The sequence below is a fragment of the Heteronotia binoei genome, chromosome 3 (assembly GCF_032191835.1).
Source record: "Heteronotia binoei isolate CCM8104 ecotype False Entrance Well chromosome 3, APGP_CSIRO_Hbin_v1, whole genome shotgun sequence".
Taxonomy (NCBI): Eukaryota; Metazoa; Chordata; class Lepidosauria; order Squamata; family Gekkonidae; genus Heteronotia; species Heteronotia binoei.
In genome coordinates, this window is record NC_083225.1 from 82,656,462 (window position 1) to 82,670,338 (window position 13,877).

The 13,877-nt window shown below is 41.0% G+C and overlaps 1 protein-coding gene across 2 annotated transcripts in view; it reads right to left on the reverse strand.

Moving 5' to 3' along the window:
• Positions 1 to 13,877, reverse strand: part of DMD (dystrophin) — a 1,885,017-nt gene that overhangs the window by 1,357,149 nt on the left and 513,991 nt on the right. For both annotated transcript variants that reach the window (XM_060234097.1, XM_060234096.1), the window contains exons 3-6: positions 9,127 to 9,219; positions 7,936 to 8,013; positions 2,869 to 2,961; positions 1,929 to 2,101 (exon numbers count right to left, since the gene is read on the reverse strand). In XM_060234097.1, the coding sequence (XP_060090080.1) occupies positions 1,929 to 2,101; positions 2,869 to 2,961; positions 7,936 to 8,013; positions 9,127 to 9,219 (437 nt within the window). The remainder of the gene's footprint in view (positions 1 to 1,928; positions 2,102 to 2,868; positions 2,962 to 7,935; positions 8,014 to 9,126; positions 9,220 to 13,877) is intronic.

The following is a 13,877-nucleotide window of genomic DNA, read 5'->3' on the forward strand; positions in this document are numbered from 1 at the left end:
TGCTTTCCACTACCTTGGCTTTCTTTTGCAATGGGAGGCTGCTGCCCCAAGCTGCCCATCTGTATCTAGCCACTGTGTACCATATAATGCTGGGTGCATTTCTCAGGCTCGACTAAGGACACTGTTGCCAGCTTCAAATGCCTAAATAGTAAACTAAGACTTGCTGAGTTGCTGCTATGGAGAGGCATAATTAAAATACCAAACTGTTATCAACCATCTTGCAAGGTACAAGCTTATGCTTGTTGCTGTTACATAGAAACAGGGCCGGCTCCCCCACTAGGCAAACTAGGTGGTTGCCTAGGGCACTGGGAGATGGGGAGTGCTAAATTGGGCTCCCCCCCAGTGTCCATGGCAAATGGTTTGCCTGCTTGCCTCCCTCCCCCACCGCTGCCCTCCCTCCCCTTTGCAGAGCTGCAAGCCAGCACCGAACTCTGTTGCTGCCGCCGCAACCCCCCCCCCCCCCCGGCTGATCCTTACTGGTTTTGAAGCAGCTGGCGCAGCTTCTAATCCTTTGAAGAACCCACAAGAGGAGACTTCACTCCCCCTCACTTCCAGTTCTGGAAAGGAGGGGGAGCAAACTCTCCTCCTCCGGGCTGTTCAAAGGATAAGATACTGCGCCAGCTGCTTTGAAGCCAGTAAGGACAACCAGGCTCAGCTCAGGGGGGCTCAGCTCAGGGGGCGACTGAGCACAGTGCTGGCTTGCAGTGCCATTAAGGGAAGGAGGGTGGCAGGGGGTGAAGGAATTAGGCCACCAGCTATCAGAAACTTAGCCACGCAGAAGTGGTGTTTGGGCAGCAAGAAGTGGGGTGCATGGTTGTTGACATCCAGGATGCGGACAAGAGGCTTGTGCAGCTCCAGCAGGCTCTCCAGCACCAGCTCGTAGCTGAGGGCGCACGAGGGCTGCAGCACACAGATAGCCTCATGGTCCACTGGCTCACCCACTGCCAGCACCCCATTGGCCACCTCCAGCACAAAGTAGGCCAGCCTGGCAGCAGCAGGAGGAGTAAGGATCAGCCTGGGAGGGATGGAGTGCAGCACTGGACTTCCTGCATGTCGGGACTCTTTGGAATTTCTATTGCAAATTGGATGAATTACAACTGAATTATATTTTAGTAATTTAGTTACTATAACCTTTGGTTGTTTGTATTTATACTCCAGTAGTGATCTCTCTCTTTTTCTTCTACCTCCTGAGAATGAAAGTCCTTAAAGGAAATTATTTCCTGAATCCAGGTTGCCTAACAACCCTACATACCCAGTAAAAAAGCCCACAGCTCTGAGTGGAAGCAGGAGAAAGATTTTTTTTTTTTTTTAATGGCAGCATCAAAAGTTCTTATTGGAAATGATAAAGGCTAGCTCTAAAAATCACCAGGAACTCTAGGGTTTTAAAACAGCGTTTCTGGTGATTCCTAGAAATACTGCTGTTTTGCTGTTTCTTTCTGGAAGTGATATTGATCCATGCCTCACTGCAGGTCCCCCATGTCCCCACTTACAAATCTCCTGAGTTGCCAGGTTGCCTGACAACTCTACATACCCATTAAAAGAGGTGGAGAGACTGTGCCCTTTAAATCCATTTGGGACAAGTGGCTATCTCAAGCCAAAATGCTCATATTAACACAATCCTTATGGTGGTGAGGGAGGAAACCTCTTCACAGAGCATACATTTACCAGTGTATATTAGCTGTGGTAATTAATGGAACTTCCAGTTAACTGATAAAAAATATGGTCAGAATGATCTCCCACTGTTCCTTTTGTGAGTTTCCATAAGCCTGGCCAGTTCTAGGAAAACAAAGCTGTGCTGCGTCAGTCTAGTTAGGACCTAATTGATTTATATATTTTTTCAAAGTATACTAGTTTCTATGATGCAAGATGAAACAACATTATTAAACACACATGCAACATTTGCTGTTATATCAGCAAGATAGTCTCACCTGTGACTATGGATGAGTGCATTGAAAGCCAAGCCATCAGACCAGCTATTGGTGAAATTAATAACATTGACCTGTGGATAGTTCTGAGTTGATTGACGGACCCAGCTCAGCAAGATCTTTTCACTGTTTGTTTGTTGCAACCCAGCCATTATGTTTTTCATTACATTTTTGACCTGTGTCAGGAAATAGAAATTCATCAGTAGCCAAGTACATTTGCCCAATTTTCCTTTAATATGTCAAACATAATCTCTTTTACTTACCAGGATATTTAAACGTGATAAACCGGCATTAAAAATACACACAAAAGGATGCAAAAGAGACAGTGCAAAGTTATAATATAAAAAAGAAGGAATAACTGCTTTGCTAACCTGAATTTCTTCTTTATTCAAATATGAAATAGGAAAATCACAATGATCAGTAGTGGATCAAATGAAATTTGCTGCTGCTTCTCATTCTAAATAGTGCTTTATTTTGCGTTTTCAAACATGCCTAAACAACAAGCTGAAAACAGGTAATGCAACTATGTTCTTGGTATTTGTCCTTTGCAAAGCATAGTTCTTTCAAGGGGTATTGTACTTTTAAAAACAGTTAGGGGAACACTCATTCCAGTGACTCAGTTTGGCAAATAAGTTACAATCTGGTGGCTATATGGCACTTGATGTTCCCATTATCTTCCATAACTAAAGGCGAGTAGGAAGCATTGTTTTCCTTTTCTCCCACTGTAACTTGTTCAGATATTAGCCTGATACCAAATTTTTGTTCTGCTTAAATTCTGCCACAAAACCATCAGGCAGTAGTTAATGTTGTTTCATTAGAGATACATACTATAATGTTCCTTAAATTTAAAATACATTCAGTGCAATCCTAAACTGATTTCTAAAACCACTGATTTCAATGGACTTAGGTTATTTTATATAAAATTGAAGTAGTAGACTCTCACCTGCCAGTGGAGAATTATACTCCAAATCAATCCAAGGGTTAGTTTATGATTTCCATCTACAATATCTGTGCTTCCAATATTCACCAGATCAACCTAAGAGCAAAGCAAAACAAGTTTAGATAAGATAAGAAAAATAATACTTCTGCAAAATAAAAGAGAATACAAGTAGAGTTTACATTTCAGAGGAAATGACCAAAAGAAAGAACCAATAATTAAATATGAATAGACCTGTTAAAACTAACAAATGTTGTTGGGTTATGTCGCCTTGAGTTCAGCAGGGGTCTGCGGATCGTCTCTCCTGCAGCCCCTCTGAATCAGGCAGGTGGAGGGGTGCCACAGATGTGGCACCCCCAAGGAGATCCTGAAAGGTTTTCTTTTGGCATGGGACTTTTACAGGAAGCCAATTACTCCCAAAATGTCAAGCGCCAATATTTCTCAATAATCAAGTCCTTTGTTTTAAATCAAAAGTAGGTTTATTGTTAGAAACTCCAGAGCTTTGACACCTTCCGGGTTATGTCGCCTTGAGCTCAGCGGGGGTTCACGGATCATCTCTCCTGCGGCCCCTCTGAATCAGGCAGGTGGAGGGGTGCCACAGACGTGGCACCCCCAAGGAGACCCTGAAAGGTTTTCTTTTGGCATGGGACTTTTACAGGAAGCCAGGGGCACAGCGGTGGCTTTTCCTGTTCTTCTTGTATGCCCCGAAGCTCCTCCGCCATGATAGCTAACACAGCAGGAAGAGGTGAACCCCTGACTGCTTACTTTCTTTTCTTTCAATAAGCTTCTGATGTATCGCTTCCCTACCTCAAGCATGGCAATTCTACTTGGCAAGTAAGTGTGCTTTCAATACCACTGGCTAATGGGTTATTTTACATAACAACAAGCGGGTCAATTCAAAGGAAGGGAAAGAGGTCGATGGCATCTCCACTTTCCCTGTGAATGAGGCTTTGAAAAGTTAAAGAACATCTTTAAACATTGGAAATAATCTCTATTAGACTGAATACAGATACCTAAATCGACCTGGACTATAATTGGATATGAGTTAAAGAGGCTATTATCTGGCTGCAATATGGTCTGAACAAAAACGAGATATATTCTAGAGAGATTTCTTTTTGTAGTCTGATTGCAATTGAAATGGTAACATTCAAAATCACAGCTGGAGGAGATTTGGAAAGGCGGACTAACTGGGTCCCTGAGCTAATTTTCAACTTGGATTAATAGACTGAGTTTGTTGTCAGAGAAAAATGGCATTGCCAAGCAGAATGTTTTATAAAAAAGACATATTAAGTAGCATAAATTCTCTGAAGCAGGATCTTGGTTCATTAACAGAGTTGATTAAGAAAAAAATGGGAGCTTTTGTGCTGAAAGCTAGCGAAATCTCAAATCTACATGAGCAGAGTGTTAAAGAGATCCTGGTGACATCTGTGGAATTGGAAAGGGAGAGTGATCCGCTGGGAAACAAACAAAAGAAAACCAAAATGGAACCTTATGACGCAGTTAAAAAGAAAGACCAGAAATTGAGACTGATTGAAGTTTTGTCGCGAGGAACAAATGGCATGGAATTCTTCCTACTTTTACCGAGAGGGATGAGGATAAATATATTGGTTTCATATGCTTATTTTAATGATGATATTGTTAAAATAACAAGTTAGTCTGTGCTTTCAATATGGTTAAGCTTAGCCAGTCAGTTCTGTGTTGAGACTGCTGATTCTTTTATACTTATATGTGTTGAAGAAGAATTGTTCAGACTTGCATTTCAAGTAATAGTTTAGTAAAAAATCTATAATGAAAGATAAAGATGGTAAAATATATGGGGAGAACCTCATACTTGCAGATAGAAAGAATTGGGTATTTTTTTTGGAGGTAGAACTGTAACTGATATATTTGCATTCTTCTTTGTTTCTGTTTTTCCCACTCTGTATACACCCCTTCCCCTCTTTAATGTATCTATACTTGTGCCTTTTCTTTTTGTAGTTATAATCAATAAAAATTATAAAATTGAAAACTAACAAATGTTATATCAAGACTGCATAATTAGAAAAATTCAATCGGAGAACCCAAAAGGATTTACAGGTGGCATCTCATTTTCCCATCGTCCACTATTTCCTCTTTCCCTTCTTTGAAAGCCCCCTTTCCTGCTTCCATCTGTTCTTCCCACCCACAAGCAAATTTACCTTTATCCCAGCCCCCACCTCCATCTTTAGCTTTCCCTTCTCTTCCCTCCCTGGCAGCCTTCACTCAGGAAAACTATAGCCCAGTTGTGCAGAGCTTGGGATGGGCCAAGTTGAATAGTAAGGAACTTGTAAGGACTTGCAGGGGGTCACTTTACTCCCCACACTATTTCTTCTTTTCCCTTTCCTGGCATATTGTCACTTTCCCATTTCCTTCTCTCCTTGCCACCCACCAGCAAAGAAACTAATTAACTGCCCCCATCTTCAGCTATTATTATTTGGGAGGATTATCCTCCCAATACATTATTTCTGAAATTTTCAGATTTTTCTACAAATTTGGGGCTTTTTTAGGTTTGTAAGAAATATTTGTCTTGTCTGCTCATGGCTCCAATCTCTAGACTTAGCCATGTTGAAGAAGGAGATATAGCTGTACTGTGTGACTTTGGGTGGTAACTAAATATCCTGACTACATTTGATAAATACAACAATTCATTATCTGACAAAAAGCAAATTGTACAAGTGATTTTAGGAAGTTGCCATATTACAAATAAACTTATGTTTAAATAATTACTTATTTCTTGTTAGAATGCTTTGGTGGAACAGAGTAAGCTTAACATATGAATTATCATAGCCAATACATGAATTTGTATGTTTTTTGTTCAATGACATGTTATTCTCACTATTCATAGTGGGTAAGGGTGTGTGCTTGAAAAAAGTTCAGTACTTTTTAAATTCAGTGCTTGGGTCTCTCCCCCCACCCCTTTGAAATTTGGATTCAGTTTTCTTTTCAGAATTCCAATATTTTTCAGTTCCATTAAAGTTACTTCTCAAAACCCACAAGAAATGCTTTTGTTGAAACAGCCTTGAACTGACTTGCCAGCACCTCAGCCGTCAATTGATTTCTCCTAATTTGTCCTTGGGCATTGGTCTGCCCAGCTAAGATTTTAAAGCCCTTGAGCTACAAATGAAGTACTTCTATCTCACGCATGAATATCCTTGTTAACAACTTTTTCTTTGCATTTAAAACTACTCAAACTCTGATCAATTTTTTTTAAAAAAACCCTGATTATAATAGTGTATACATTTGAACATCCGATCCATAGTGCTACTGTGAATACTTTACTGTGTTTTACAATATCAGGGTTTTTTTATTCTGGAGGAACATGCTGGAACAGAGTTTCAGAACCTCTTTGTGGAAACAAAATTCTAAAAAATAAAAAGTTTAAAAGTTCATGAGGAGCACCAGAGGAGCATGGCATCACTAGTGACATCACAAAAATATTACAATACTTTTTTTTTTAAAGAGAAATTTAAATGAGGGGATGACCAGTAGTGGCTGCAGGTGAGTGAGGAAGCAGCCAGATGTGTAGGGGACTTGTTGCTGTTGCCCAGAGACTCTGGGTGGGTTCAGGCAGGAGAGAGAAAACCAACTGCAGCCTACCCGATTGAGGTTCTCTATCCCAGCAGCATGTCTAATGTTTGGAAACTGCTTTAAAGTGGGGGTAAGTCTGTAGTGCATTAAAATATTATTGTTCTAAGAATCCTTTGTGTTTCTCCTGCATTTCCATCTTAAGAGTTCTGGCACTTTTTTTTCCAGAAAAAAAGCCTTGACCACCTGTTAAATCTAAGAGAAAGTTATGATGTGTTTGAATTTTACCCCAGAGGAAAAGATAGTATATAATTAAACAGCTACCAAACAGTGTAGCAAAATTATTAGTCAAGTAGGAGGATGTTTGAAATTCAATAAAACTGAATATTTGCTCACAACATTATGCATGGAATAGCAGCAAGATAGCTAAAAAAAAAACCATGGGGTTTTGACACAAAGCACATTATGGCTCTTATATTCTCACCAGTATTTACTTCAGTAAAATATGTAGTCAGAGAGAAAATTAATATATTATGGCTTGTATAAACAAAACAATTTTACATATGGGAACCAAGACATAGCTTGTTAAATAATAATCTGTGGTGGATGTGGAAGTTATTGTCTTATCCCAGAAACAGAATAATTTACTTATCTAGGGTTTCCAACCCCCCCGCCCTGCCGGGGGACCCCTAGATTAGGAGCCTTTTCCCCCGATCTCCAAGAACGTGGAAGCGAGAGGGGTGGGTGGGGGGAAACAGCGCGGCCTCCCTTCGCGAGGTGCATGCTGGGACTCATAGTCCTTGCATCCTCTCTGGCTGCTACAGGCGTCTCCTCGGGGAGTCTGGCTGGCAGAGGGGGGGGAGCTCCGCCCCCAGAGGACCATGTGCGTTTCTACCTCCGGAGGCTTCAGTTGCTGATTGAAAGGCTTCCTCTTGGGGTGGCGTGTCTGTGTTACGTGGAAAAAGTTGGCAGCAACTCATGAGTAGAGAGGCCGATCACCCTTCAGTGTTGCCAGAAATGGGGGGGGGGGGGAGTCTGCTGAGTACTTCATTATTCTCTATGTGGAGATTGATTCTCATAGGGTATAATGGGGAATTGATCTGGAGGTTTTGAGGGCTCTGGGGGCGCTGTTTTTTGAGGTAGATGTACCAAATTTTCAGTATAGTATCTAGTGACTCTCTCCAAAGTATCCACCAAGTTTCAAAACGATTGGGCCATGGGGTCCAATTCTATGAGCCCCAAAAGAAGGTGCCCCTATCCTTCATTATTTCCTATGGAAGGAAGACATAAAAAGGTGTGCAGTCCCTTTAAATGTGATAGCCAGAACTCCCTTGGAGTTCAATTATGCTTGTCACACCCTTGTTCCTGGCTCCGCCCTGATGTCTCCTGGCTCCACCTCCAAAGTCTCCTGGCTCCACCCCCAAAGTCCCCAGATATTTCTTGAATTGGACTTGGCAACCCTATACTTATCCCAGAAACAGGATTTAAACCATTTGCCCACTTTATTTACCAATGCAAAGTGTTACTTACATTGTTTTTCTGCAGAACTTGTAGTGCTTTATTGACATTATTCAAGGCATGGACTCTTGTAGAACCCTTTTCTTTTGCCTGTGAAAACATTTGGCAATTACCAATGACAGAAAGCAAGAAAACACTGTGAATTAAGATTATGAACATCTCTATTTACACAAGTTAAATATAGCTACAGAACTATCTTTGTAAATATGCCAGTCTAAATGTCAACTTTACTAAAGAAATATTTATATCTATGGCATTCTTTCATGACACACTTGAAATAAAGGCAGCCCTGAGACCAGGTTGTATCTCATATGGAAGTTAATTTATGATATGAATAATAACCAGGGGTCGTTTCGTAGAAAAACAGGTGGTGGAGCTCATCTAGGGATTATTATGCAGCTGAACCTACTATTCAATGGGCAAGTTGGGAAGGAGGAGGGGGAACACTCAGAAAGGTTCAGGAGCTGTACTCCTGTGAGCTCCTGCTGAATCTGAGGCCTGATAATAACACTGAACATGTATATACTGTTTTAAAGTAGTCAACAAGCACATTTTTAGTAACTCTTAAAATAAAGAAGACCATTGTCAGTATTAGAAAGCAGATAGGAGAAGCTAATAACACACAGTGTTTTATATTTGAGGTTAAATCTCAATGGGGGGACATTTCATTTCACTTTTATTGGCTATATAATATCAACTGGTGAATTTAGGTAGAACTCCCTTCTTCACCTCTTTTTCTCTTTGCCATATCTGGCATATGCAAACAATATGTAATCATGGTACCAAAAGCATTAACTTGTAATGTGAATTTCCCTTTCAACATCTCCCACAAACCAAAAATTCAAACTTTCTGGCTCTTAGTGATGCTGCACCAACTCACAATATGTTGTAGCCAGCCCTTTGGGAGGAAAAGTTCATTTACACCATGTAACAAACAGATTAGCAAGGCATCACAGGCTGTTGCTTTCTCAGAAAGGATTGGATTAGATGACCTTCATGACAGTCCAGGTCCATAAATCTATGGAAATTTTAGTATACAGTTCAAATTTCAGGTGTTGTGCAAAAAGAAAATCTTAAGGCAAAAAGGAACTGTAGAACCAGAGGCTCATGAATACTAATTTTGTAATCGAATTGCTGCATTTCCCAAGTCAAAGCACTGCAGGCACACAGAACTGCTGGGATATTTTCTGGAAATATACATACAAGTTTTTGGCCAGTAAGACCTTCCAGGAGCTCCAGAAGCCTTCGTCCATCGCGAAAATCATTGAAGAGGTCTTCTATAGGATGCGTACCAAACTAGAATTAAAAATTGTACCTATTAGCAATATAAACAAAAGGTAAATAAAGCACAATAATTATTTAAAAGATCTAGAAATTGAAGGACTTGAAGGGGTATCTCATTTCCCCCTATATTTCCACTATGTCTTCTTTCCCTTCCTTGGCAGTCCCATTTTCTGACATCCTTTCCTCCTTTCCTCCTTGCCACCAACCAGACAACCTACAGTCATCTGTCCCTATTTCTTTAGCTTTCCTTCCTTCCCCATTCCTAACAGCCTATTTCTGGTAAAACTCTGGTGGAGCTGTATGGTAGCCTCTAGCACAGGGCCAGGGTGAGCTGCACGGTAGTCTTCAGCACTGACTCATTTCCAGTGCATGGATTTGCATTTTTTTTGTTAGTTAGTTTATATCCTGCCTTTCTCCCCAGCTGGGACATGAAGCAGCTTAGAACATCCTCTTCCTCTTCTCCATTTTCTCACAACAACGACAACCATGTGAGGTAAGGCAGGCAATGATGTCAGATGGGCCAACATAAGTGGTGGAATAGCAAACTGATGGCTGTCTAATTATGGTAGTTGGCCCACAGGGACATATGGAAGGAGACAGTCCTTCAAACATGTGGGTCCTATGTCATGAAGCATTTTAAAGGTCATAACCAGCACCTTGAATTGAACTCAGAAACAGTCTGGTAGCCAATGTAGCTGCTTCAAAATGGGCAACATATGTTCCCTGTAGCTAGCCCCTGACAGCAGTTGCACTGGCACAATCTGGACCAGTTGTATTTTCCAATCATCTTCAAGGACAGTCCTGTGTATACATTGTGGTAAACCAGCCATGAGATTACAGAAGCATGGATCAGCATGGCCAAATCAGCTGAGTCTAGGTAAAGTTGGCAAATCAGATGCAGCTGATAGAAGGTGCTCCTGGCCACCATGACAACCTGCTTTTCAAACAGCAAGTCAGGGTTCACAAGCATCCCATAGCACTTAACATGATTAATTAGACTCTCAAATATTCTTTTTTCCCCTTCTTTAAGGCATTTTTTAAAAGTAAAAACCTAAGGGCAACACTACAGAATTATATGGTATGTGAACAGATGGAAAATAATTTTTAAAAGCATAGAAATATCTGTCAGGTCATTTTAATTATAACTGTGTTACAAATAAATCTTAAAAATGATTTTGAGAAACTTGAAAGGAAATCATCTATTAATCATCAGCTAAATATTACATAAGTTTCCCTACACCGCTGCCTCACATTCTAACCTGAAGAAGAACTTGCTATTTGTCTGGCAGTGAGGTAATTAAGTCGCCTTTCAGAAACAGATTGAATGTCTTCAGTGGATCGACATTGCAATAAGTCTTTAGAAACAAAGGATTTGGAGAGACAGCTAAGAAATATGGTGTGTTTTCAAGGTCACTGGGAAAGGGTGCATTAAGATGTGAGAAGCTTTGAAAGAACAAACTCATGTACTGGCATAGGATTTTGAATTCTGAATAATTATAACTGTAATTATAACTTCAGCTGCATTTAAAACTGCCTTCAACAAGACAGGTAGAATTTTTACATTTTACAATATATTCTATAAAATCACAGCATTATAAAGATATAATTAATAAGGATGGTGTTTTGAAATCATGACTGCAATGGCATCCAAATGGTTCAAGCACAATACAGAGGCATGGGAGCATCTGGTTTTTCTTCAGCTCTCACTCTCTGTCTAGGTGGGACATTCTCTGCTGCCCCATTTGCCCACTAGAAGTAATGCAAAGTGGAGAACAATGCTAGGAAAAATCTCAACCATGTTGGGAGAGGCGCTGGTTTCAGTCTGTCCATAATAATATAGATGTGAGTGTCTCTGAAAGTGTAGACTAATAAGTTCTAAATTAATTTTAAAAAATCCAATGATCAGATCAGATATTTGATAGTGTTGCTCAGAGCTGCACAATATTATGTCAGAAGTGAGCCCAGGGGGTTGCAATAATTTATATTGCTGCTGCTGTTGTCAGCATTGCCCGAAAAAGAGTTCAGATTGGTGAAGAAAATGTTATATTCTTTTTTCAGTGAGGCTGCTAGCCATGTGTATAGCCTTTGATGACAGAAGGGGAAACAACACCTTTGGTGGTAGAACAAGGAAACGATACAAAATGGAGAGAGATAAGTGCAGACAGACAAAGATTTCATAATAAAATAATGGAAGATTGAAATGAAGACAGACATTTATGTGCAAAATACACTTACAAAATAGCTCAAACATTTGAAGCAAAAAATATTTGAAATAAAGTTTATTTCTCCTAATAAAAACCCCAACTTAAGGAGAAACAGGAGCTTCATAAACCCATTGCAATATGGTATATGCTTCTTTATTACAATCTCCTTTCTATTGAATAAAGGTCAAATCACATACACTTAGGTTGCTCTCCCTGATGTGGCTGTTGCCTGAGATTAGTAATCTTTACATGATGCAGGGAGACCTGAAAAAATCCAAGAGGCTTTAAAAGGAAAAAAAAGGCAGCTGCAGAGATGCAACAAACAGAGGGAGATAAGATGTCTGATAGATTAACTAAACCTTCAGCTCCTCCGACAATTGAATGAAAAGTGAACTCTATCTAAAGAGCTCCCAAAAACTGTTATATCTCACAAAGGAAGGTGCAGCTTACCTACCTTGCAATAAATTTAGACTTCCTTAGCAATTGCAGGGTCCATTACTGTCCCAGCTGGGTAAGGGTTGCGATAGGGGTGTGCATTCTGATGTACCTGAACTGAAAATACACCTAAAAATACCTTATCCATATTTTGGGTATATTTTGGCTTCCCAAATGTATCCAGGTTTTCCCAGGAAAATTGGGGGGGGGGGTCTAGAGAAAATCATGCTCCCACCTCTCAGCTGTTTGTTGAGCTTCTACTGAAGTCCCTTTAAAGCAGACTGTTCCCACTGGCTCAGTTTGGGACTGGCTTCTCAGTTTGGGGCTGGTCAGTATTGTCTGCTTGGACTGGCAGTGGCTCGTCTCACGCAGCGTAGTTTAAACCAGGTTGCAGGAGAAATTAATACCATAAGCTGTTGTGCCACAGGGAGCTGTCTGATAGCCACATATTTATTCAGCTGAATACAGATTCTCTAATGTGTTTGGCTATAGCTATAGCTTATCCTGAATAAAAGCTGATATTATTTGGCTTTTATTCAGGCACAGCTTGGAGAAGGCATTTAAAGAGACCGTGGAAGAACCAAAAATTTCACCTAGGTGTGGGCTATGACCATAGGATCTATGTGTTTGGGCCTGAGGGTACTATGAGTGTTGTGGACATGCTTCCCTTCCTTGTGGTGTCTGACTGGGGTATCTACCAAGCTGCTATGGGATTATTTTGGAAAGCCCCCATCAAAACTCTGGGGATGCCTGGTCTGCCTTTCTGTCCTTCAGAACCTTATTTTGGAGACTTGGGGGCACTGCAAATGTAAGGGGGATGCTTGACTTGCTTCCATGTGAGTTTGGTGTCACTGGTTTGTTCCTAAACTGTTCTATAGACTCCAGTAACTCTGGGGGGGGGGGTTCCCCAAGAGAGCACTGGAAAGACCTTTTTGAGGAGCCTGTAACTCAGACCCCAGAAACATAATCTGCCCCCAACTTGGGGGATTGTAGAGGAGTGGCAGGGTGTGTGATGGGAGTTCATTCTATATAGACTTTTGAACCTGCACCTGATATTTCCCCAAAAGCACTTTTACTGGGGGCATCTTCTTTGGTGTGCTATAACTCAGACCCTCTAAATTCAATGTGTACATAACCTGAAGGGCATGTAGAAGAGCATCAGAGGGGGAGGTCCCTCGTGAGTATGATGTCTCTAGCTTGCACAGGGTATGTTTTATACTCCTGAACCTGTGCCTATCATTTCCCCAGAAAGCACTTTCCTGCAGCCCTTCTAAATACAATCCTCACCAAATCTGGAGAGCAGCTAGAAGAGAGCAGCTGGAGGTCTGCTGCAGGTTTGGTGTATCTAGCATGCCAGGGGAGTATTCTACTGCATCACAAACTTCATGAACTGTTTCAATTCATATGAAGCCATTTTTGTGCAGGAAGGTTTGTGGTTCAGTTTCTGGGTCTGAAATGAACCACAAACCACCATGAACCACATTTTCCCAGTTCATGCCCATCCCTACACAAGATCCCTATCTAAAAGTAAAAAAAAAAAAGGTTTCTTCACCCTTCTTAAGCTGAGGATAGGTCCTTGTGGGAGACACAGCTAGGTTGAGCTTCTGTCTGAGAGAGAGAGTTTGAAGCCAGAAGGGGGTAAAACCAGGCACCTTCTGTGAAGAAAACTCTGAGGGAGATTTGCCAGCACATCAGGCAGTCTCCTTGTACAAACTGAGATCACACAAAAACACACAGAAGGGAGGACTGGATTCTGGTGGTCAGCAGGGTTACCCAAGACTCAGATCAGAAGCTGAGATGCACCAGTAGTGAGGGGTTGGTATTAGACCTCGGAGGTGCGAGTCCTGGAAGTTAGCTAGAGGAGTATATGTGAGGGAGAATAAAACTGGCACCAGTCAGAAGTTCTCTCTGTGTGTGGAAAGAGTGAATGACAGTTTGTTATTTTTATTATTTGAATAGCCAAAGCCTAAGGTTGTATAATCTAAACTGAAAGAATTCTTAAGTGCTCAGAAAGCACTGCCTGCCTGCCTG